Raw genomic sequence first — 25,862 nt, 5'->3', positions numbered from 1 at the left:
GGTTCATTATTAGACTCAGAGAGAGTAGGACTGGGACTGGCAGGGTGAGTAGAGGGTCTAGTGAGATCTCTTGGTGCAGGAAGGAGCTCTAATCGTCTTTGTCAACCTCCTGCCGGGATGTCAGGACTCATATAGGTGCTCGTCACATTACAGAGGAACAGGGAGACATCAGCGGGGTGCAATGCCTGCTGCTGACGATGGCGATGTGTTCCCACACATGGACGCCCACCCGCTGCGGGCAGAGAGAACAAGGCAGCATCAACATGCATGGCCCCCGCAACACGTAACTTCTGACGGTCGGAACCAGCGGCTGCTGCCGGTGCGAACGCCAATTACTTTAGAGGGGAGGTGAAGGAAGGGGCGAGGGAGGCAGTGAGCGGCCCTGTGTGTGTTCTGTGGTTGTCTGTGCCCTCTGTCACCGCCACTTAGTGGTTCCTCCAGCCCAGCGAGCGAGGGAGGGAGGCAGTGTTTCCATGGATGATGAACTCAGGGCATTGCCAGCCACAACCAGGTTACCATAGCACTCGTTCCCCTGTTAGGGTACTCACTCATAGAGAGACTGGAAAGAGGATTTAGGCCTGGCCACTGTCAATGTCAGATTCACCCAAAACCTCAAATTTAAGGTGAACTGTTTGGGTCAGACACTCCATTATTTTAATGATGGTCATCCTTGGGGAGGACCTTGACCTCAATAGGTCTTCTTGGTCCTTTATCCCCTTGTTACTGTTTACCTCAAATACGATATCCAATACATTTTACTGATCCAAACCTATGTATGAATTCTAAAAACGCTCATATTTAAGAAAATGAACAATGTATTGAGAAGCCAGATCGTGTTGTGAATCAAAATGGTGGTGGATATTTCCACTGGACGTGTACTGGATGATATTGCTGTTCTCAGCAGAGTGGTCTGTAAACAGTGTTTGTTGATATTAGTATATTGCCAGATTCATCACACAGCAGTTCCAATCCTCCTGTGCATCCTTACCCAGCTCCCCGCCATCCAAATGTTGTCAATCCTACTATATGCTGACTCAAATGGACTCTGGATGGAATAAAACCTATTAAAATAGTGTATTTTATGAGCAGCTTATACACCTCTGAATAATAACAATGCAAGTGCATACACTACATTCCCTGTACGATTGCACCTTGAATGAAATGAGAAAATCTGTCAGTTTTCCACAGGAACAGCTCTGTAATTGTTTATAGGGACATGTAAACTAATACTGTAAAAGGGATACATACAATATTGTTTTATACAGACATTGTTGTAAGAGTTCATGTACAGATGTAGGATCTTAATTTGAGGCAGTTTGCTACAGCAGCAACAGGACATTTGAATTATTATGTGGATTATAATTCATTACCATTTTTGTAGGGGTTGGTACATTTTTCATGAGGGCAAAACAAGTCTGACACTTCTAAGTGGAAATGACAACTTTAGATGTATTTTTAAAACTCAAATACACTACAAGTTTGCAGAAAAAAACTACATCTGTAGAACCCTTAAAACATGAATCCTCCATCTATTTGTTTCCAGGGATGATGATGACATTAACGATGTGGCGTCCATGGCGGGGGTGAACCTGAATGAAGAGAGCGCTCGTATCCTGGCAACCAACTCTGAGCTGGTGGGGACACACATCCGCTCCTGTAAAGATGAGGCCTTCCTTCACCCGGGCCTGTTACACAGACGCATCCTGGAGACAGGTACGGACAGTACACTACTACAGTACATTATAGTACATGATGACACCCTCACTAGAGAAACCTCTGGAGAATACCCATATAGTGTATGAGAATGACGCCTTGTTCACAGCAATCAAACAATAGAAGTTGCATACAGAGTAAGTCTTTAAAGTCATTAAATGATAGAGAATTGAGTTGGAATCATGTACAGTATCGTTGTCTTCACGGTTAGTATTATCTCCAGGTCCATAATAATAATTCCATAATCATCTAGTGTTGCCAATGATGCTGATCTTCATTTTCATCATAGTGATTATTATCTTCAGATTGATCTTGAATTTATTCATGAACGTGTACCAAACAGAATCATGTTCCTTCAAACGTGTGTTGGTTTAGAAAATATAGGTCATACCCCTGTCTGTGTGTGATGAAATCAATCTGTTAGCTTTGTGTTTTCTTGTATTCTCCTTGTTGTTTCTGCATCTGTAGTGTCATCAGTAAAGACAGACAGTTTGATTTACTTCCCCTGATGGGAGGTTACAGGCCAGGCCGGAGCAGACGCTCCTTTCTGCCCTCCCTCATTTTAAACTTGGTGCACTTAACAGTTCTTTCACCTCCTTTAATGAATTCTTCAGTGTCTGTCTGAACTTACTAGACCCCAGGCCCTGACATAAATACTTTATAGAGATGTCTTTTGAAGGCTGCTTGTCAGATTGTCCTGTGGACTGAAGGAGGAGAGTTCAGAGTTACAAGACTGGATTTAGTTCTTCTTCTGTCTTTTGATTGGAGCTCCACATTCAGATACTGTCCTATTTGCGAATGTGAGATGATTCACGGACCAGTGGAATCAGTCTCTCTCTGTTCATATTAGAATTCATGTGAGGGTTTACCATGTGATAGACTAGTATCTACAATGTATTGGCCTCTCGTTAGGCACATTCAATGGTGGTACTGGTAAGTGGCACTTTGTTACACTTCAGGCCTTTTTGCACTGTGTCGGAAATGTCTAAGCCTAATGTGTGAAAGTGCAATTCAATAATATTACCCTAAACAACTAAGTCTTGAATACACGTTGCATTATAAATCACACAGTAGAATAGAATTCAAACACAACAGGGAGTTTTAGCTCTAATACGTTTATTCTTGTTTTACCTCAATTAAGTATCCACGGTGACGGTGACAATGAGGCCCAGAGGTCATGTGCTGTTAGACGGTACATTGGTGAGGTTGTTATCCTGTCGCCTTGGGGAGGAGGGGGTTAAAAATGTAAATCTTGCTCTGGGGGCTTGGTGCTGTGCGGGGGCCGGGTGGGTGGGAGGCCATGGTGCCCCCTGCTGGGGAAGTGGCACTTGGGCGGCTTTGTTGTGTCAGTGATGGGCTGTGGAGAACTCTCAGCTGGCAGCAGAACCAAGGGAGGCTCCCCAGCCTGCCAACTCTGCTCAATCAGAGGCTAGTGGGGATGTGGTCCTCCTCACACAGTGGTACACAGCCCTGACTCACCCCTCTGCTTCATGCTGCCCTCTCTGCTCTCTGCTGCCACCACTGGACAGGGAGATGTACAGCGGGGCAGGATAGATTCAGATCCGGTGAGGGCCTTTCAGAATGTCCAGGAGCTTGTTTCTCTCTCCCTGTTTCTTTCTTTCTCATTTTTTCTCTTTCTATCTCTTCCCATATCTCTCTCTCTTCTCACCCCCTTCTCTCTTTCTATCTCTCTGCTTTCTCCCCCTCTCTATCGTTCTTCAGGCTTGTCCTTGAGCCGTGGGCCAGTTTCATTTGTGAAACCGCAAGCAGCAACTCCCTCCTGACTCCCAGGGCCTAGAACATATGCACAGCTGGAGTTCTCTAGAATAGCCTCTCAAAGTAAATGTGCACTGGTACCTCAGAGGTCCAATTCTGCAGAGACACATGCAGAAGTACTCAACTCCAGAGAGACTCACTCGTGTTCAGTGCAGAAAGTTCACTTTTCTCTATTTAAGGGTAGATGAGATTACCAGTAAAAACAGTACAAAATAAAGCCTGTTGAGGTGGTTGGAAACACTAAAGCAATACGATGCTGTTTAGACTCTCCTATAGTCCTAAGTGAGGGGCTGGTGTGGACTACATTGTACACTGAGGAAGGTATTTATTATTTCATAGAGAACTTGTCTTTCTTTGTCTCGGTGCCTTAAAGATCTCAGTTTGTAGGAGAGTGGAAGCCTTTAGTATGTTACCTTTTGACATCGCTTACGAACCAGAGAAAATGTTTTTGAATTTTCACACTAATTACCAGGCTTATACAGATCTCGATCCTTTCGAGATGTTAGACTGGGAAAAGATGTGTGTACAGTACGGCTGATTTAAATAATTGGTGTGGTTTACTTAAAAGTCTACCAGAGAGAACATTCTGTTAATGGAATATTAAAAAGGAAGAAAAACAGATCCTAACCTCCTAAACTCTGTCCTCTGAATTATGACTTCACAAACTGTTTACTGCCAGAAAACTAGTCTAAATGATCCTTTAAAGTTAATGTTGTTTGCAGCTACACACATGAAAGACTGCAGAGTAAGCTTGGCAATTCATACATGGATACTATTCTCAACATGGCACTAGAACTGTGAAACATCTAGACAGAGCTTTATCATTATTAAACAAATACCCTTTTCACACTATGGTCCTGACCTAACCCAAACTGTGCTGGCACAGATGTTTTGCTTTGTCCTTTTTAGCATGGTTCCAACAACTATGGTGGATGTGGAACCAGGCCAGCTCATTACAGCTTGGTTTGGTTCGGCTCAGCTTGGTTCAGTAGTATGAAAAGCCTTTTCTGACTGGGATTTGGGGAGATCAGCGTGTATTAATGTTGGAGTCCTGTCTGTGTGTGACCCTAAGCTAAGAAGTTTGGCGTGTCAGAGGTTCCTATGGAGGCTGTGAACTTCATCTCCCACGCTACCCAGTCCCGACTCCGCACTGTGCTGGGGAAGGTCTCCTCCATCGCACAGCACAGGATGGACGGTGGTAAAGTAAGTAGTCGTGCCAGAGACAGACATACCTATGAGGAGGTGGGCGCTTTTTACACTTAAGTGATAAACACCATAGCACAGTTTCCACAGAAACCTATTCTTCCAAACTTTGAAAAATACCTGATAGATCTTTTGCAGGTCTCTGTCTGGCACACCAGCATGGGTGACATTAACTTTTAGCCTTGAATATAGCAATGTAACCACATTTAATTGGTTTACAATGAAGTCAATTCAACTCTGCTCCTTGTAAAAGAAAGAAAGCAAAAAACATAGCAACTTTGAAAAGCTGTTTTCCTGTGTGTATGTGAGGCAGAGGAGAGGGGTGGTGGGCTACAGCTGTCCCTGTCTTGTTTTGTCTTTTTTGCGGTTTGTAAATGAGGCGTGTTAGAAGCGTGAAGTCTCATCGTCTCTGTGAAGCCACTCTGTTGACATCAGCGAAAAAACCAACCGGGCGGGCGGCCTGAAAGAAAGAGCACGGCTCGACTGAGTTACGGAGGAGGGGAGGAGTGCAGGCTCAGCTCTGAACAAAGGAGGGAGGAAGGATGAGAGAGACGTGCGCGTGGTGACAAACCCTCAGATGTCACTCCACTCTGTGCTCTGCTCTGCCACCCAGCTCCTCACATCGCCACAGAGAGGGAGATAGAGTGAGAGAAACTGTAAAGGGTTTTGGGGGAGAACAGAGAGACAGAGACACACACAGGGAATAAACAATTGTCATATTAACTTTTTGATGACCCACAAACTTTGTTTTCCTTCTGAAACTTGTCTCATCTTCCCATCTCCCAAGTGCAGAACAACATATTTAACACAACGAGAAGCGGTGATACCTGTAAACAAAGAAAAGTTGTGATTAGTTATCCAAACTGGTGGTTGAGAGAGACGAGGTGTCTAAAGTTGTAGTAATATGTTTATCCAAACTTGTGGTTAAAATGAGATCTTCTTAGTATCTTAAGTTATTTTTCCTCCACTCACTCTCTTTTTCTTTCTTTCCCTCTCTGTCTCTCTGCAGGATGAGGAGTGGTTTGAGCAGTCGGCAGACGTGCGGTCGCAGCTAAAGTTCTTTGAGCAGCTGGAGAGGATAGAGAAGCAGAGGAAGGATGAACAGGAGAGAGAGATCCTACTCAAAGCAGCTAAAGTAAGTCCTAGTCGACCTTCTTGTTATAAAGGCATATATCCCTTTTAGTTACAACCACACAGTCAATGAAGTGTTTTCACATTCAATCCTGATCTTTAGCCCAATTTAGTAGCTCTGTTGCTATTGTGTGTGTTACTTGTGTGTAAGGTAGTGTGTAAGGTAGTGTGTAAGGTAGTGTGTAAGGTAGTGTGTAAGGTAGTGTGTAAGGTAGTGTGTAAGGTAGTGTGTAAGGTAGTGTGTAAGGTGGTGTGTAAGGTAGTGTGTAAGGTGGTGTGTAAGGTAGTGTGTAAGGTGGTGTGTAAGGTAGTGTGTAAGGTAGTGTGTAAGGTAGTGTGTAAGGTAGTGTGTAAGGTAGTGTGTAAGGTGGTGTGTAAGGTGGTGTGTAAGGTAGTGTGTAAGGTAGTGTGTAAGGTGGTGTGTAAGGTAGTGTGTAAGGTGGTGTGTAAGGTGGTGTGTAAGGTAGTGTGTAAGGTAGTGTGTAAGGTAGTGTGTAAGGTAGTGTGTAAGGTAGTGTGTAAGGTGGTGTGTAAGGTAGTGTGTAAGGTAGTGTGTAAGGTAGTGTGTAAGGTGGTGTGTAAGGTAGTGTGTAAGGTAGTGTGTAAGGTAGTGTGTAAGGTAGTGTGTAAGGTAGTGTGTAAGGTAGTGTGTAAGGTGGTGTGTAAGGTAGTGTGTAAGGTAGTGTGTAAGGTAGTGTGTAAGGTGGTGTGTAAGGTAGTGTGTAAGGTAGTGTGTAAGGTAGTGTGTAAGGTAGTGTGTAAGGTAGTGTGTAAGGTAGTGTGTAAGGTAGTGTGTAAGGTAGTGTGTAAGGTGGTGTGTAAGGTAGTGTGTAAGGTGGTGTGTAAGGTAGTGTGTAAGGTGGTGTGTAAGGTAGTGTGTAAGGTGGTGTGTAAGGTAGTGTGTAAGGTAGTGTGTAAGGTGGTGTGTAAGGTGGTGTGTAAGGTAGTGTGTAAGGTGGTGTGTAAGGTAGTGTGTAAGGTAGTGTGTAAGGTAGTGTGTAAGGTGGTGTGTAAGGTAGTGTGTAAGGTGGTGTGTAAGGTGGTGTGTAAGGTGGTGTGTAGGGTGGTGTGTAAGGTAGTGTGTAAGGTAGTGTGTAAGGTGGTGTGTAAGGTGGTGTGTAAGGTGGTGTGTAGGGTGGTGTGTAAGGTGATGTGTAAGGTGGTGTGTAAGGTAGTGTGTAAGGTAGTGTGTAAGGTGGTGTGTAAGGTAGTGTGTAAGGTAGTGTGTAAGGTAGTGTGTAAAGTAGTGTGTAAGGTCTAGGGCTGTTTCTGCCCAGGCCCTAGCTAACAGATAAAACCGAGTGCGCCCTCCATAGAGTGACCTCAGTGTGTTCTCCCGCCCCCTCGCTCTAGGGCTCCTTTGTCCTCTCATTGTCCCCAACACAACAAGCAGAGGAACCACTGTGGAACTCTATACATTCCTCTGATCTGATCCTCCTCACATACCCGCTGACAGGCCCAGAGCTAAAAGTGTGTCATGTCAGCCATCTCAGTACTCAGGAGAACCAGCTTCAACAGTAGTGGGCAGGAGAGCCTCAGAGAGCCTTACAGAGTCTCAGAACAGATGAATTGCATCTAGGCTGTCTCTGCACACTCATGTGTGTCCATCCAGTCACACTCAGGCTGTTGATACTGGTGTAAACACTTCTTGCACACACTTAACTTGTATAAGATTATGAAATGACTTGAATAAGTTCTCACATACTTCATACAATCTATCAAATAAGACAGGTACATAATTCATTAGACATACAGTATGATGCGAGGTTCAATACTGTCACCACCAATAGAATGTGTTTTGAAGGGAAATGCCCCACGGTGAGACATTAGAGAGAAGCTTGCTTCATTTAATACATCTTCAACAGAGACAATGTCCCACAGCTGATTGCATTATCACTTCCCTGTGTTAACAGCATTGTTATGGTCTGGCCCTGCCTGCCATGCAGGACATTAGAAACATTCAGACTGATGAACAATGACCCGCCTTGCCGCTGTTATAGTTGGTAATTAGGAAACTACTGCCTTGACAGCAAAGCTGTTAAGCACCAAGCTTTATTTTGTTATTTTAAAAAGATGCAATCCCAGGGCCTAACTGTAAGTGTCTTTAGAAGGAGTATATGACAGTAGGTTTTACTAAACATCAGTTCATCACACCTGAATAAATCTGTAGTATAACTGTATAACTAATATGCAATATGTGTTGTCTGGGCTCATTATTATAACATAGGATGGTTTTGAGGCACATTAATTCATTTGACTTGTCCATTTCCACTATATACCTCCTACAGTATATTTCATTATCTAACTGCTGTATTCAAACAGTAATGAGCCAGCATCCAGCCACTGTACTGTTATGCACCCTTTGTGTCCTGTTCCCTTTAGAGAGAGAGAGAGATCAGGACAGCTGAGCTGACAGAGGAGATATAAAGCATGTCAGTACCACCATGGCCCTTTATAAACAGTCCATCTTTGTTCCTGTTTTCTCCCCGCTGACGACCAGGCTCCACGCTGGGGCTCCCTTATAATTTGACCTCTCAAATAAGAATCTACTGAAATAATCCCCTCCTCCGCTCCCACTCCTCCGTCCATTTAAAATAGGACTCAGGTCTTCAGGGATGCTCCGGCCGACTGGAGGGCAAATGCAGTCGTTTTAGTTGAGATACCGACCAGCACGTGAACCGCCTGATATATTTAAAGCCAATTAGCAAGGAGCAGGGCAAGACGACTGCATCTGTTCATGAGGTAGTGAGGGATGGAGGGAGGGAGGGATGGAGGGAGGGAGGGAGGGAGCCAGGGCACGGGTAGCTAGACTCTTGCTTTCCAGCACCACTGAAGGCAAATAGCATTTGATTGCTTATAGTAGAAAAAAGAAACATCGCGAGGAGCATCACGTTCAGAGATATTAATGAAGTAGTCTTTAACACCACCGGGATGACCCTGCTCTTAGAGAGGTTAGGCAATGTTAGAGACACATTGGACCATTACTAGTCATATCCCTAACCGTCATTCAAGCTAAATGAATTTATGCTAGTTAAACAGGAAGTAGATTTTTTTATAGAATTATTCCCATTGCTATGGCAGGGGGCAGCACTGTTAGCTGCCTGTATTACCATAGCATAGACGAAGACCTACGGGTCGAAACGTTGTACAATAAAACTACAGGAACATTCAACAGTGTATCTATCTTTCTTTCATAGACTCATAGGAAAAGTACACTGAGTCTCTGATAGCTACAGTAGGCTAGTACTGTGATAGTGTGGTGATCTGGCAGGGTGCCACTAACAGTGAGCTTTTAGAAGAGTCCCTGTATGGTTAATTGGAAGCCCTGTGGTTAACAGCTCACACAGACAGGTACAAGCTGCACAGGCAGCTCAGCTTTCATTGACTAATTACAGTGGCGCTCCAGTACTGTGGACTCTGGTTCTGACTCTAGAGAGATCCGCATACACACACACACACACACACACACACCACACACCACACACACACACACACACACAGCAATGGCACCGGAACAAAAGAGGGACAGACAGAGTGCCTGTGACTTTCTGAGTTTGAGCACATTCTCCCAGCCCTGTGTGCTCTGCTGGCTCGCACAGAATTTTTAATAACCTCCTTTGATTAGAATTTCCCTCCAGCAGCTTATTTACGGCAGGATTTGGCGCAGGTTTAAAGGGCACTGGCCTTGGGCGCTCAATTCCACTTCTATGAATCCAAATACGATGTCCTTGACACCTTGTATCCTGTTCCCATTTTGTACTATTTTTGTGCTGGCTGCAACAGATGAGGGGGTCCTTAAACCAGCTGTTAACCTGTGTGTTCCCCCCCTCCTTAACTCTGCAGAGTCGCTCCAGGCAAGAGGACCCAGAGCAGGCTCGGCTGAAACAAAAAGCTAAGGAGGTAAGCGCTGTGCTGGAGATCATTACCCTTGACATTTTCCCAAGACTTCAACATATAAATTTTTCATACCTCGCTACATATGTAATGCCATTTAAAGGTCTGACTTAAAAAGTTGTAGGAATTATTTGTGCTGATTGATGTCCGCCTCGTTTGGAAAAGTGGTTTCTATAGAACAGACACACCACACCAAAGAGATCCTCCTCCTCTTTTTTCTCTCTTTCTCTCTCTCCCGCTCTCTTTTCTGGCTCCCGATAACCTTTTGGAGACTGCTGTTCATTGTGCATGGCTCTTTCAAAGAGATAGATTGGGGAGCCTATCAGTGTTGTGAGTACCGGTTTAATATTCACCATAGCACTTTCTGTAGAGCCATTTGCATTGTAAAGGCTGATAGAAATATGTTTACTGTCACAGTTATATATGCATTTTAGTTTAAAACAATGAAATGGCTTTGGCACTGTAGGTGCACAAATGGGAAATATCAGAAATAAAGTATGAAGCGACTGTGCTTATTTGTTAAATTGAGTTGTTTTAGTCCCCCAATTTTCTAAACAAATAGACATTTATATATGAGGATCATGTGGATCCCAAAAAGTAGAAAAGTAAAGTTCTTTGCGGTTTGTTAATTTAGTGAAATAGTTTTGAAAGTTGGTTTGTGTTTATGTTAATCGCACCTGATGTATGTTGAAACTGAAAGAGCAAAACATAATGAACATAATAATTATTGAAAGAAAGAGTAAGAGCATAAACACTCTGTATACCTTCAGTGTCTTCAGAAAGTATTCATACCCCTTTTTAATGTTTGTTTTACCTTTATTTAAGTCAGTCAGCAAGTCAGTTAAGAACAAATTCTTATTTTCAATGACGGCCTAGGAACTGCCTGTTCAGGGGCACAACGACAGATTTGAACTTGCAACCTTCCGGTTACTAGTCCAATGCTCTAACCACTAGGCTACCCTGCCGAAATTCAAAATGGATTAAATATTTTTTTCTCTTATCCATCCATCTACACACAATACCCCATAATGTTTTTAGAATTGTTTGAAAATTAAATACAGAAATATGTAATTTAGATAAGTATTCACACCCATGGGTCAATACTTTGTAGAAGCACCTTTGGCAGTGGTTACAGCTGTGGGTCTTTATGAGTAAGTCTCTAAGCTTTCCACACCTGGATTGTGCAACATTTCCCCATTATTCTTTTCAACATTTTTCAAGCTCTGTCAAATTGGTTATTGGTCATTGCTAGAGAACCATTTTCAGGTCTTGCCATAGATTTTCAAGTAGATTTAAGTCAAAACTTTATCTCGGCCACTCATTGACTGTCTTCTTGGTAAGCAACTCCAGTGTATATTTGGCCTTGTGTTTTAGGTTATTGTCCTGCTGAAAGGTGAATTCCTCTCCCAGTGTCTGGTGGAAAGCAGACTGAACCAGGTTTCCTCTAGAATTTTGCCTGTGCTTAACTCCATTTAATTTATTTTTTATTTAGAAAAACTCACCAGTCTTTAACGATTACAAGCATACCCATAAAATGATGCCGCCACCACTATGCTTTTTTGCAGTGTTACTTTAGTGCCTTGTTGCAAACAGGATGCATGTTTTGGAATATTTTTATTCTGTACGGGCTTCCTTCATTTCACTCTGTCAATTAGGTTAGTATTGTGGAGGAACTACAATGTTGTTGATCCATCCTCAGTTTTCTCCTATCACAGCCATTCAACTCTGTAACTGTTTTAAAGTCACCATTGACCTCATGGTGAAATCCCTGATCGGTTTCCTTCCTCTCATTGGTCTTTGTGGTTGAATCTGTGTTTGAAATGCAACGCTTTACTGAGGGATCTTACAGGTAATTGTAAGTATGGTTTACAGAGATGAGGTAATCATTCCAAAATCATGTTAAACAATATTATTCGAATACTTATTGACTCAAGACATTTCAGCTTTTCATTCTAAAAACATAATTACAATTTTACGTTATGGGTTATTGTGTGTAGGCCAGTGACCAAATACATCTCATTTTAATACATTTTAAATTTGGGCTATAACACAACAGAATATGGAAAAGGTCAAGGAGTGTGAATACTTTCTGAAGGCACTGTAGACCATAGTAGATCTCTAGTAACATAGAGCTGCTTAGCCACATTCAAATTCTATGTCCATACTAGTGTACCACTTAGTATGAAGCAATGTATTGGACATGCAATCCAAGTGGTATGGTATGGACATTAGAATGGGGATCTTCTCTCCTCTCCACTCTGCTCTCTGTAAAGAGATCATACACTACCACCACACCAGTGTGTGGTGAAGTGATGCTTTTCTTTGGCTCTGTTCATTCGTTGAGAACTTTTAGACTAGATCTCAGCCTCCCCATAAGCCCTAGCTGCATATGCAAATGAGGCAGTGTAATAGGCTGTGCTGCGATAGGTTCGCCCCGGGGCGGTGTGATCAAAGTGGATCTCCTCCCCGTTAAGTGGCAGGCCGCTCATCATCTGGATGGGGCCAGATTATCTCCTGAGAAAGGAACGCGGCACGCGCACATTCTCATTTTCATTTTAGAAATTCAGAAGGAGCAGAGAGAGGGGTGTGTGGGGGGGTGAAATTGTTAATTTATGTAATGTTAAGTGCGACAGTCAGGGGGAGGTTTTTTTCTACGTTTTTTTGTCCGCCCCTTCTTTCTTTTTTTGCTTAAAGGCCGTCGTTTCTCAGTCCTGTGCCTTTCTGGTTTTCATCACCTGACTGGCTCAAGGGGACAGAGCTAGCTGTTTGTGTCACCACGGTTACCACAGAGGGAGTCTGTCGGTGGCGGCTCCTTGTTCAGCACATCTGCACAAATGTAATCAGGATAATGAGGCTGAGCTGCTCTTCCAGGTGACTGATGGACGGGTGGACATTCCTGCCACCCCTCCAAAAATAATTTTGTTATATACTTGTTACAAGAAATGTGTGTTGAAATTGAGTTGGCGCTTGATTTGTTTGTAAAGGCAGGTGTGGTATATGGGGAGGGAACAGTGAGGTGTTGGGGAACTTTATTGAGGTGCTTACAGGTGAATTACACCCAGTCAGAGTGGGATGATAGAGACACACTACTCTGGTAGTGTGATGGCAGCCTTGGCCCCATGTGGCCTCTATCAGACCGCTCCAGTTTCCACCTCAACCTAATCCATCCCCCTTCCCCGTCAGCCTTCAGTACCGCCCAGGCAGATAGCAAAAGGCATAAGGCCAAACGTGTGTAGCGCCCCTGTTTCCTCCATTCAGAAACATTTGCCCCAAAAGGTCAGATGGGCTATTTTAGAAATGCCCCCAGTGAAAATCAATGGCCAAAACGAGTATTCCTCATTTTGTTGTTGTTTGGTCTTGTCTGTGTGCTCTGTCTGAAATCCCACTGAGGCAGGAGGCGAGGCAGTGCCTAATCATTAGGTCCTCTCAGCACTGAGAGAGGGGTGGGGGGAGAGTGGACCAGACCTACATACATCACAGTGTCAGACACACAGACACACTGCGGCCATAGATTCATCATCAGAACTCCGTCTGGAGGCAGGGAGAGGAGAGAGGAAGACTCTCTCTGGTTTAAACTCATCATCCCCAGGACTTCACATCTCACTGGGCACATCACGTCATTTCAACATGGATAACTTGGTAATATTTGGTTGAGACTTTGATGAATGAGATTACAGCCTAGATTCACCCAGTCAAAAAGACAGCCAAAAGTTAGTTACATTTCCAATGTGTTATCACTATGCTTTCAACCATCTAAAAGCACAACCAAATAAGATCACAAGCAAATTCCAATGGAAAAACAATGTCTTATTTTTAGTTGTCACCCAAATGTACATTATATCACTTTCAACCATTTAAAAGCACAGCTAAGTTGAAAAGGGAATACAATGTCATATTGTCACGCTCGTTGTAACGAGGAGACCAAGGCGCAGCGTGATGAGAACATTCCTCTTTATTAAAGGAAGAACACGAAGAACACTTAAACAAACCAAAACAACAAAACGAACGTGAAGCTATATAACACGAGTGCTGAAACAGGCAATAACCCATAAAATGCCCAGGGAATATGGCTACCTAAAACAGCTGCCTCTGATTGAGAACCAATCCAGGCAACCATAGACATATAAACACCTAGACTAGAAAAACCCAAGACATACAAAAAATCCTAGACAATACAAAAAACTGTACCCCCCCCCCCCCCCCCCCCCCCCAAAGGTGCGGACTCCCGGCCGCAAACCTAAACCTATATGAGAGGGTCTGAGTGGGCATCTAACCTTGGTGGGGGCTTTGGTTCTGGACGCTGCCCCCCTTCTTTACACTGAGGGCTGAGGGCGCACTATAGGCCTGGTGCGTGGTGCCGGCACTGGTGGTACCGGGCTGGGTACACGCACCTCAGGGCGAGTGCGAGGAGCAGGAACAGGGAGTACTGGACCCTGGAGGCGCACTGGAGGCCTGGTGCGTCGTGCCGGAACTGGTGGTACCGGGCTGGGGACACGCACCTCAGGGCGAGTGCGGGGAGCAGACACAGGATGCACTGGACTGTGGAGGCGTACTGGAGGTCTGGAGTGTAGAGCTGACACAACCCGTCCTGGCTGGATGTTTATTTTCGCCCTGCAAATGTTTATTTTCGCCCTACCTAAATATGGTTCCCAATCAGAGACAAGGACTGATTGAGAACCAATCCAGGCAACCATAGATCACCAATTTATTTTAAGAATGTGAAATATAAGAATAATAGTGGGAATGATTTATTTCAGCTTTTATTTCTTTCATCACATTCCCAGCATTGCCTTTAAATTGTTTAACTTGGGTCAAACGTTTCGAGGAGCCTTCCACAATAAGTTGGTTGAATTTTGGCCCATTCCTCCTGACAGAGCTGGTGTAACTGAGTCAGGTTTGTAGGCCTCCTTGCTCCAACACGCTTTTTCAGTTCTGCCCACAAATGTTCTATGGGATTGAGGTAAGAGCTTTGTGATGGCCACTCCAATACCTTGACTTTGTTGTCCTTAAGCCATTTTTCCACAACTTTGGAAGTATGCTTGGGGTCATTGTCCATTTGGAAGACTCATTTGCGACCAAGCTTTAACTTCCTGACTGATGTCTTGAGATGTTGCTTCAGTATAGCTGCATAATTTTCCTACCTCATGATGCCATCTATTTTGTGAAGTGCACCAGTCCCTCCTGCAGCAAAGCACCTTCACAACATGATGCTGCCACCCCCGTGCTTCACGGTTAGGATGGTGTTCTTCGGCCTGCAAGCCTTCCCCTTTTTCCTCCAAACATAACGATGGTCATTATGGCCAAACAGTTATATTTTTCTTTCGTCAGACCAGAGGACATTTCTCCAAAAAGTACGATCTTTGTCCCTATGTGCATATATAGGACTCGTTTTACTGTGGATATAGATACTTTTGTGCCTGTTTCCTTCAGCATCTTCACAAGCTGCTTTGCTGTTGTTCTGGGATTGATTTGCACTTTTCACACCAAAGTCTCTAGGAGACAGAGCGCATCTCCTTCCTGAGCGGTATGACGGCTGCGTGGTCCCATGGTGTTTATACTTGTGTACTATTGTTTGTACAGATGAATATGGTACCTTCAGGCGTTTGAAAATTGCTCCCAAGGAAGAACCAGACTTGTGGAGGTCTACAAATGTTTTCTGAGGTCTTGGCTGATTTATTTTGATTTCATGATGTCAAGCAAAGAGGCACAGAGTTTGAAGGTAGGCCTTGAAATACATTCATAGGTACACCTCCAATTGACTCAAATTATGTCAAATAGCCTATCAGGAGCTTCTAAAGCCATTACATTTTTTCTGGAATTTTCCAAGCTGTTTAAAGGCACAGTCAACTTAGTGTATCTAGACTTTTGACCCACTAGAATTGTGATACAGTGAATTATAAGTGAAATAATCTGTCTGTAAACAAAAGTTGGAAAAACGACTTGTGTCATGCACAAAGTAGATGTCCTAACCGACTTGCCAAAACTATAGTTTGTTAACAAGAAATATGTGGAGTGGTTGAAAAACGAGTTTTAATGACTCCAACCTAAGTCTATGTAAACTTCCAACTTCAACTGTACATAGGCTTACAGTGGCCATTATCAGCAACCATCACTCCTGTGTTCCAATGGCATGTTGTGTTAGCTAATCCAAGTTGATCATTTTAAAAGGCTAATTGATCATAAGAAAATCCTTTTGCAATTATGTTAGCATAGGTGAAAACTAGTACCCTCAAAACACCAGTCTCAAAGTCAACAGTGAAGAGGTGACTCCTGGATGCTGGCCTTCTAGGAAGAGTTGCAAAGAAAAAGCCATATCTCAGGCCAATAAAAATAAAATATTAAGATGGGCAAAATAACACAGACACTGGACAGAGGAACTCTGTCTAGAAGGCCAGCATCCCGGATTCACCTCTTCACTGTTGATGTTGAGACTGGTGTTTTGCAGGTACTATTTAATGAAGCTGCCAGTCGAGGACTTGTGAGGCTTCTGTTTCTCAAACTAGACACTCTAATGTACTTGTCCTCTTGCTCAGTTATGCACCGGGGCCTCACACTCCTCTTTCTATTCTGGTTAGAGCCAGTTTGCGCTGTTCTGTGAAGGGAGTAGTACACAGCATTGTACAAGATTCAGTTTCTTGGCAATTTCTCACATGGATGTTATTTTAATGCAATCTTTTTCTTTCAAAAACAAAGACATTTCTAAGTGACCCCAAACTTTTGAACGGTAGTATATCTACCGCTTGGATAGTTCCATCTGAACCACAAGCTTAATCCCATTCTTTAAATTGTATTTTGGGTTGAGTTGGAGACGTGATATCAACATACTGTATCATTTGTTAACCTCTCTAGGGTAGGGGAGACGCTCACGTCCCACCAGGCCAACATCCGGTGAAACTGCAGAGAGCTAACATTTTAAATACACCATTTGTTGTATTAAACATTCTTGTAAATACATGTATCTTACATCATTTAAAAGATGGACATCTTATTAATCCAGCCGCTGTGTCAGATTTCAAAAAGGCTTTACTGCAAAAGCAAACATGCGATTTTCTGAGGACGGCGCCCCACACACACACACAAGTATTACTAGCTTTTTCCAACCAAGCATTAACGTCACGAAAGTCAGAAATAACAATAAAATAAATCGCTTACCATTGAAGATCTTCCTCTGGTGGCAATGCCAAGTGTCCTACCTACACAGTGAATGTTTGTTTTGTTTGATAACATCCATTTTTATAGCCTAACACGAAACATTTGTAAACCGGTTGTGTCGTGATTTCCGTCTCATTCAACTTTGGACGAAGCGTTTGTGGTAATTACACACACTAAACAAACGTTTATCCAGTCATGGTTGGTTTCATTGCAATCCACTGGTTGTTACTAACACAACCATACATGATGGTTCTTTTACCGGGACGTATTGACCGAAACAAACCGATTTGAAGACACCAATCAATGACCTCATTGGGCACCAATGGTAGGACCGGTCCATCGTTGATTGACTGTATTTTGGCCCAATGAGCACTGATCATCTTGAAATCTAGCTTGGAAGATAGCCAATGAGCTGAGGTAAACGGCAATATGTAATGGTTATACGTTTGAAGACCAGCCTTTGTCGTTTACTCTGGTGTAAAAGAGGTTCATTCGCCATTGCAAATCCTACTTGACAGAGCCACGAGTGTTACGCATAGCAGTACATATTCAACAGCATTTTCAACAAGTTTATATATTTAAATTATGGCGAATAAATCAGGAAAAGCTAAAACAAAGTCTAAGTTTACAGATTTAACCCAAATTATAGAGGAAATTGATCGAGACAGCGAGACAGAGTTTCTTCAGGAAGATGAATCTTTCAGCGTAGCTAGTTTTGACTCCCAGGCGGAAGTAATGTTTCTGCACGGCGAGGATGCCATGCTGAATTGGTAAATTCTAATGCTAATGTCAATGTTTGAAATTAATATGAAATATTATTCATTTGAGATTGTTTTGTTGTTGATATTCTTATTTTATTTGCAATATATAAAAAAATATATAATCTGTAATGAAATGTGTAAAGTACACATTGGCAATGCTGTGTGTGTGTGATATATTTTTAAAATTCATTTTACATCAACATGGAATGGAACAGCACTTCACCATAGTGATTATGTTCCCTGTACTCTATATATACAGTGGGGCAAAAAAGTATTTAGTCAGCCACCAATTGTGCAAGTTCTCCCACTTAAAAAGATGAGAGAGGCCTGTAATTTTCATCATAGGTACACTTCAACTATGAAAAGAAAATAAATTCCAGAAAATCACATTGTAGGATTTTTAATGAATTTATTTGCTACTTTTCAATGGTGATTTACATGGGGCTGGTGAAGTTGAAAACTCTAAGGGACTACTGGAAAACGTCAGCTCTCTATCAACTGCCTTTCTCCATGACTGTCATGTCTTGTAAAAGGTTTCTGAATATCTCACGGGCGCTTCACATCAAGGTTTGAGAGGCACACCAAGGTTTGATAGGCTCTGTAAAATAAAACCTCTCTACCCCAGCATCGTTGATGCCTGCAAGACTTATTTTCAGCCCGCCCAGAACCTGTCCATCAATGAGAGGATGGTAGCCTCAAAGGCCAGAATCAGCCTCAAACAATTCATGCGTAACAAACCAACCAAATGGGGTTACAAGCTGTTTGTTTTGGCTGATTCTGTGTGTGCCTACACTTGCAATTTTTTTGTTTATGAGGGGAAAAACAGTTTTTCTACCGGTAATGGACTGAGTTATGATTCCGTTATTCAGTTATTGGATTTTCAACTGCTGGGGAAGGGCTACAAACTGTTTGTGGACAACTTTTACACAAGCCCTACCCTGTTTACAGAGCTGAGGAAGCGGGAGGTGTCGGCTTGTGGCACCAACAGGGTGGGATTTCCAAAGACCAAGGTGAACGACATGCCTAAGCGGGCTGATCGGGGTACCATGCGATGGATCCGTGAAGATGGCCTGCTGTTTGTGAAGTGGATGGATACCAGAGAGGTGGTCATGTGCTCCAGTATCCACAAGTCCTTCAGTGGAGATCACGTCGTCAGACGTGTAAAGGATGGTGCCGGGGCATGGACCACAAAAAATGTCCCCATTCCAGCTGCTGTGAAGGACTACAACAAGAGCATGGGAGGTGTGGCCAAGAGCTGTGGACAGCCCCCCATCTCACAGCTAGCCTTCAGGGAGCTGCTCATCCAGGAGCTTGCTAGCTACAGCAAGTCCACTGCAGCACCTTCTGCTCCAACCAGTGGTGTAGACCTGCCCAGATTAATCTCTGCAGGCATGAATGTGCCACAGGGCAAACAGGGCACAGTAGGGAGACATCGTTGTGCCCTTTGTCACAGGAAATGCCCCATCACCTGCACCACCTGTTCAGGAAGCCTCTGCTTTACAGCAGAAAGAGACTGCTATGGGCCATGGCACCAGCAGCACAATATTGTGTAGAGGACTGAGGGTCTTCACAATATTGTAAATAGAAAATGTGTAAATAGTTACCCTTGTTAATTGTTTGTTTATTATAATTTTTTATTGTATTTTTTTCATATATATATATATATATATATACACAGTGCCTTGCGAAAGTATTCGGCCCCCTTGAACTTTGCAACCTTTTGCCACATTTCAGGCTTCAAACATAAAGATATAAAACTGTATTTTTTTGTGAAGAATCAACAACAAGTGGGACACAATCATGAAGTGGAATGACATTTATTGGATATTTCAAACTTTTTTAACAAATCAAAAAGTGAAAAATTGGGCGTGCAAAATTATTCAGCCCCTTTACTTTCAGTGCAGCAAACTCTCTCCAGTAACACACCAGGCAGGTCCGAGATACTGTTGTGAAGAAGTTTAAAGCCGGATTTGGATACAAAAAGATTTCCCAAGCTTTAAACATCCCAAGGAGCACTGTGCAAGCGATAATATTGAAATGGAAGGAGTATCAGACCACTGCAAATCTACCAAGACCTGGCCGTCCCTCTAAACTTTCAGCTCATACAAGGAGAAGACTGATCAGAGATGCAACCAAGAGGCCCATGATCACTCTTGATGAACTGCAGAGATCTACAGCTGAGGTGGGAGACTCTGTCCATAGGACAACAATCAGTCGTATATTGCACAAATCTGGCCTTTATGGAAGAGTGGCAAGAAGAAAGCCATTTCTTAAAGATATCCATAAAAAGTGTCGTTTAAAGTTTGCCACAGGCCACCTGGGAGACACACCAAACATGTGGAAGAAGGTGCTCTGGTCAGATGAAACCAAAATTGAACTTTTTGGCAACAATGCAAAACGTTATGTTTGGCGTAAAAGCAACACAGCTGAACACACCATCCCCACTGTCAAACATGGTGGTGGCAGCATCATGGTTTGGGCCTGCTTTTATTCAGCAGGGACAGGGAAGATGGTTAAAATTGATGGGAAGATGGATGGAGCCAAATACAGGACCCTTCTGGAAGAAAACCTGATGGAGTCTGCAAAAGACCTGAGACTGGGACGGAGATTTGTCTTCCAACAAGACAATGATCCAAAACATAAAGCAAAATCTACAATGGAATGGTTCAAAAATAAACATATCCAGGTGTTAGAATGGCCAAGTCAAAGTCCAGACCTGAATCCAATCGAGAATCTGTGGAAAGAACTGAATTCTGCTGTTCACAAATGCTCTCCATCCAACCTCACTGAGCTCGAGCTGTTTTGCAAGGAGGAATGGGAAAAAATGTCAGTCTCTCGATGTGCAAAACTGATAGAGACATACCCCAAGCGACTTACAGCTGTAATCGCAGCAAAAGGTAGCGCTACAAAGTATTAACTTAAGGGGGCTGAATAATTTTGCACGCCCAATTTTTCAGTTTTTGATTTGTTAAAAAAGTTTGAAATATCCAATAAATGTCGTTCCACTTCATGATTGTGTCCCACTTGTTGTTGATTCTTCACAAAAAAAATACAGTTTTATATCTTTATGTTTGAAGCCTGAAATGTGGCAAAAGGTCGCAAAGTTCAAGGGGGCCGAATACTTTCGCAAGGCACTGTATATATATATACACATTTTTGGGGGTGGGGGTGTGTTAGAATAGCATTTATGTATTTTGTATATAGTTCTTTCCTTCAAAATGTATCACTGTACCAATTCGGCCACTTGGGTACATTTGGATACATTTGTGTGGGACACCTGGGTGACTTCATGCTCAAAGTCATGTAGCTCGCTCATTTTTGAAGTTATCTGTCTAAAACTTTGCTCAGCTATTGTTGCCATCTTATGTTCTTCATTAAAATCATCCCCAGCATCCTATCTGTATGTTTGGCTGTTCTTGGTCAAATCATCCCCAGCATCCTATCTGTATGTTTGGCTGTTCTTGTTCAAATCATCCCCAGCATCCTATCTGTATGTTTGGCTGTTCTTGGTCAAATCATCCCCAGCGTCCTATCTGTATGTTTGGCTGCTCTTGGTCAAATCATCCCCAGCATCCTATCTGTATGTTTGGCTGCTCTTGGTCAAATCATCCCCAGCATCCTATCTGTATGTTTGGCTGTTCTTGGTCAAATCATCCCCAGCATCCTATCTGTATGTTTGGCTGTTCTTGTTCAAATCATCCCCAGCATCCTATCTGTATGTTTGGCTGTTCTTGGTCAAATCATCCCCAGCATCCTATCTGTATGTTTGGCTGCTCTTGGTCAAATCATCCCCAGCATCCTATCTGTATGTTTGGCTGCTCTTGGTCAAATCATCCCCAGCATCCTATCTGTATGTTTGGCTGTTCTTGGTCAAATCATCCCCAGCACCCTATCTGTATGTTTGGCTGCTCTTGGTCAAATCATCCCCAGCATCCTATCTGTATGTTTGGCTGCTCTTGGTCAAATAATCCCCAGCATCCTATCTGTATGTTTGGCTGTACTTGGTCAAATCATCCCCAGCATCCTATCTGTATGTTTGGCTGCTCTTGGTCAAATCATCCCCAGCATCCTATCTGTATGTTTGGCTGCTCTTGGTCAAATCATCCCCAGCATCCTATCTGTATGTTTGGCTGTTCTTGGTCAAATCATCCCCAGCACCCTATCTGTATGTTTGGCTGCTCTTGGTCAAATCATCCCCAGCATCCTATCTGTATGTTTGGCTGTTCTTGGTCAAATCATCCCCAGCATCCTATCTGTATGTTTGGCTGTACTTGGTCAAATCAACCCCAGCATCCTATCTGTATGTTTGGCTGTTCTTGGTCAAATCATCCCCAGCATCCTATCTGTATGTTTGGCTGTTCTTGGTCAAATCATCCCCAGCATCCTATCTGTATGTTTGGCTGCTCTTGGTCAAATCATCCCCAGCATCCTATCTGTATGTTTGGCTGTACTTGGTCAAATCATCCCCAGCATCCTATCTGTATGTTTGGCTGTTCTTGGTCAAATCATCCCCAGCATCCTATCTGTATGTTTGGCTGTTCTTGGTCAAATCATCCCCAGCATCCTATCTGTATGTTTGGCTGTTCTTGGTCAAATCATCCCCAGCATCCTATCAGTGTGTTTGTCTGTTCTTGGTCAAATCATCCCCAGCATCCTATCAGTGTGTTTGTCTGTTCTTGGTCAAATCATCCCCAGCATCCTATCAGTGTGTTTGTCTGTTCTTGGTCAAATCATCCCCAGCATCCTATCAGTGTGTTTGTCTGTTCTTGGTCAAATCATCCCCAGCATCCTATCAGTGTGTTTGTTCTTGGTCATTTGAAAGATGATGCAGCAACAATAAAAAACAGAAAACGTATGTTTATTTCCTTGTATTTTCTTCTACCAGATCTATTGTGTTATATTCTCCTACATTAACATTTCCACAAAATTCAGAATGTTTCCTTTCAAATGATACCAAGAATATGCATATCCTTGCCTCTGGGCCTGAGCTACAGGCAGTTAGATTAGGGTATGTCTTTAGGCGGGAATTGAGAGTGGGGGGGGGGGGGGGGTACCCCAAAGAGGTTTTAACTTGTCAACAAGTTAATAGGCTAAATGTATTGCATTTCAGAAGTGATATTGAAATGTTTTTGCTTGTCAGTGCAACCAAATGTTAACATTTGAAGGAGATGTATCTTCTGCTTGAATAGTTTCTTCTCTGTGCCACTGATGTAGTCTTGCTTTGATTCCAGTTTGTCTACAAATGAATAATTGATATGTTGAATTTACGTCTCCATCTCAACCAAAAATCGAAGTGAAAGAAAAGGACTAAATCAAATCAAACTTTAAATGCACTTTAAATAAAGTTTGATTTGATTTAGTCCTATTCTTTAACTGATTTGGTCACGTTTATTTTGCTCTGTTAAACATGCCCTTTGGAATGACTTCGATAGCAACAGTGAATCTGTTTTGTTTTTAAGTGGAGGTCTCTCAACAATCGTTCTCACGATATCACATTGGTAATAGTCAGTGACAAATGTCAATATTGATCAGGGCTGGGCTCGGTTAAAACCCTGGAAGGGAAACCAAAGGGTACCTGTAGATAGATCAATTCTCCAGTAGGAGCCTATTGTTTTTTGTCTGATAGTGGATATAACGTTGAAGATCTGACATAGTTTTAAAGGTACAAATTCAACATATTTTATACAAGGTTTGTCTATGTTGCAATTTGGTTACCATGGTAACATAATCCTGTGGTTGAAATTTTACCATGAAAATAAGAGTTGCTGACTTATTCCACGTGACAATACATTGACAAATAACGTTGAAACAACGTTGATTCAACCAGTTTGTTCCCAGTGGGATGGTTCTGGCTTTGAGAACACAACTGAGAGGTCGCTCAGCTCTTTAGCCTATGATTGGTTGGGAGGAGTCGGTCAAACGTCTGTCAGCTGATTGGGATAAATGGTTTCCCTAGAATTTGTTGCCTTTGTAAGAACAGGCTTTTATTTTGATGATGGCCCTTATCCTCCTAATTTCATTCTCGATCAAACCAGCTAAGAAATGCGGGTCATTGATGTTTCGGGCCATGGCTTTAGAATCTAATTTGTTGAAAACCATAAATAATTCATGGTAAATGTGTTATTGGAAAAGCCCAATTATATTTTAAACACCACATGCAATGCCAAGGCTGAGTGCAAGCTTTTTGCTTCAGGTTTCCCACGAAAATAAACATTTAGATCATTGAAATAGTTGTAAAATGGGTAACAGACTTATCACAGCTTGATACACCTATGATAAACTTCCTGGCAAAATAGGAATTGAAAGAGTTGAACTTTGGCATCATCAGGTGACATGTTGTTGCAGAGGAATATCAGGCGATGGACAGTTGGACACAGAAGCCTGTATTTTGCTCCTTCCTCAAACACACCTGATTTAAATAATCAACTAATCATGATCTTCAGTCTGGACATGATTAGCTAAAGCAGGTGTGTTACTGCAGGGCTGGAATGAAAGCCTACACATCCAGCTGTTATCCAAGACTTTTTAACATAAAGATGATCCTCCACAAGAATTGAACATAGCCAGTTTATTTAGAGGCATATCACTATACAGTTTGTGTCTTTGACGATAAGGACTGTCAGTGAGACTGTTGTTAAGACAGCTCTTGGTTGCTCTGAATGACACCCCCATATCAGCAGACCACAGGGGGGCTGAGGGGGTGTTGGGGTAGGGGGGTGAGATGTGGGAGCCCCTGTCTTCCCTTCCTCTCTCTTCTCATCCAGCCAGTCGGATCTGTGTCCTTGCAGCGTTGCTCCACTTTACCTCAGAGTGATTCCAGACCCGTGTGAAACGGAGAGCTGTCCAATGGGAATCGCTCAGCTTTTTGTTAGAATAATTTTCCTCAAATATTTTTCCTCCTCGGGCGTTCAGAGGGAGTTTTTTCTTGCCTCGTTTGCACACCAGGATTGATCATGAAATGTCTTGAACCACGCAGCAATGAATTCTGCCCTCGCTCAACTCTCAACCTTGTATGACACCAATTAAAAGCAAGAGGCGTTATATGGACAGTGTGTCCTAGCCAGATGCATAAACATCTACATACATCCACATAGTGTATTACTAGATTGACTTGGAGTCAGTAGCATCAACATGACATAGAAACACTGGTCAACATTTTTACATTTTTCTCTTCCCACCTCCATCAAGAGATATTGTAGATTTAGCCAACTTATTTTAATTATAACCTCTGGATGTAACCAATGTGCTCCAAGACATCATTGGCTCTAAGACATGATTGCCCCAGCATCCCCCACAGATGACCAGGTCATATTATTAGCCTGTAAAACGGCTTGTGCAACAGGCCCCGTCATGCAGCGCGATTTCTCCTCTATTGTCAGTTATGCATTTATTAGTGTTTTTGTGTCTGTTGTATCTGTGGTTCACGGCCTCTCATCGCGTGGCCCCACAGAACCCGTCATCGTACCCAGTGTAGAGCGCTCGCTGTTAGGCATGCTCAGGGCTAAAGCCTGTCAGAATAATCACTCTGATTATGAAGCCAGTTTGGGCTAGTTAACAGAGCGCTGACATTTGGTGATATATCTCTCTCTTTCATTGAACTTTTACGTTTGGCTTTTAAAATATATGCTCTTTGAGAGTCTCTGTACATGGAAGATTGTGTTCTACTACAGGAAAAACAGTGAGGTTAAGTACCTCTAACCGCTTAGTGGTTATTACAAATGTGTATGTAGATACATGCAAATATCAGATATCCACACATCATCTCAAATATTTCCCATTGTTGAAGTGTTTCCTCAGTGTTGTTTGAAAGATCAAAGCGGGGCTATTTAATTGTTCATTTAATTATTTCAGAATGAAGATCTGTTTTGATTAACTCCTCAATATGCACAGCCTAGTAAATAGTCCACACGAGCACTATTTTTTTTATTTGTGGCTTTGTTGTCTGGAGTTTCAACTTCTCTCAGTTTTTCCCCCTTTTTTTTCTCCTCAAGACATATTATAAAGAAAAAAAATCACCAGGCTTTTAAAAATACCTTTGGTGTTCCTGTGTGTTTTAGAATATTACAAAGTCCTGTAATGAGAAGGAAAACAACAAAAAAGGAGATTTGCCTCAGAGGGAGATTGCGGCTCGTCTTCTCTTGCAAAAGAAGCCTGTAGGACCCCTTTTTCTTTGTGCGCTGTAGCACTCCTTGGGACTCCAGCGACAGGGGAATTGGGTACGCTGAGCTACGC

At 42.7% G+C, this 25,862-nt stretch overlaps 1 protein-coding gene across 2 annotated transcripts in view; it reads left to right on the top strand.

The window, feature by feature from the left end:
* The window catches only part of LOC110506721 (transcription initiation factor TFIID subunit 4), a 147,290-nt gene that overhangs the window by 77,294 nt on the left and 44,134 nt on the right, over window positions 1-25,862 (top strand). For both annotated transcript variants that reach the window (XM_036963830.1, XM_036963829.1), the window contains 4 exons: window positions 1,544-1,713; window positions 4,562-4,692; window positions 5,702-5,827; window positions 9,667-9,723. In XM_036963830.1, the coding sequence (XP_036819725.1) occupies window positions 1,544-1,713; window positions 4,562-4,692; window positions 5,702-5,827; window positions 9,667-9,723 (484 nt within the window). The remainder of the gene's footprint in view (window positions 1-1,543; window positions 1,714-4,561; window positions 4,693-5,701; window positions 5,828-9,666; window positions 9,724-25,862) is intronic.

Source organism: Oncorhynchus mykiss, chromosome 26, assembly GCF_013265735.2.
Source record: "Oncorhynchus mykiss isolate Arlee chromosome 26, USDA_OmykA_1.1, whole genome shotgun sequence".
Classification (NCBI taxonomy): Eukaryota; Metazoa; Chordata; class Actinopteri; order Salmoniformes; family Salmonidae; genus Oncorhynchus; species Oncorhynchus mykiss.
The sequence above is the reverse complement of the archived record's forward strand: the minus strand, read 5'-3'. Positions and strand labels throughout refer to the sequence as shown.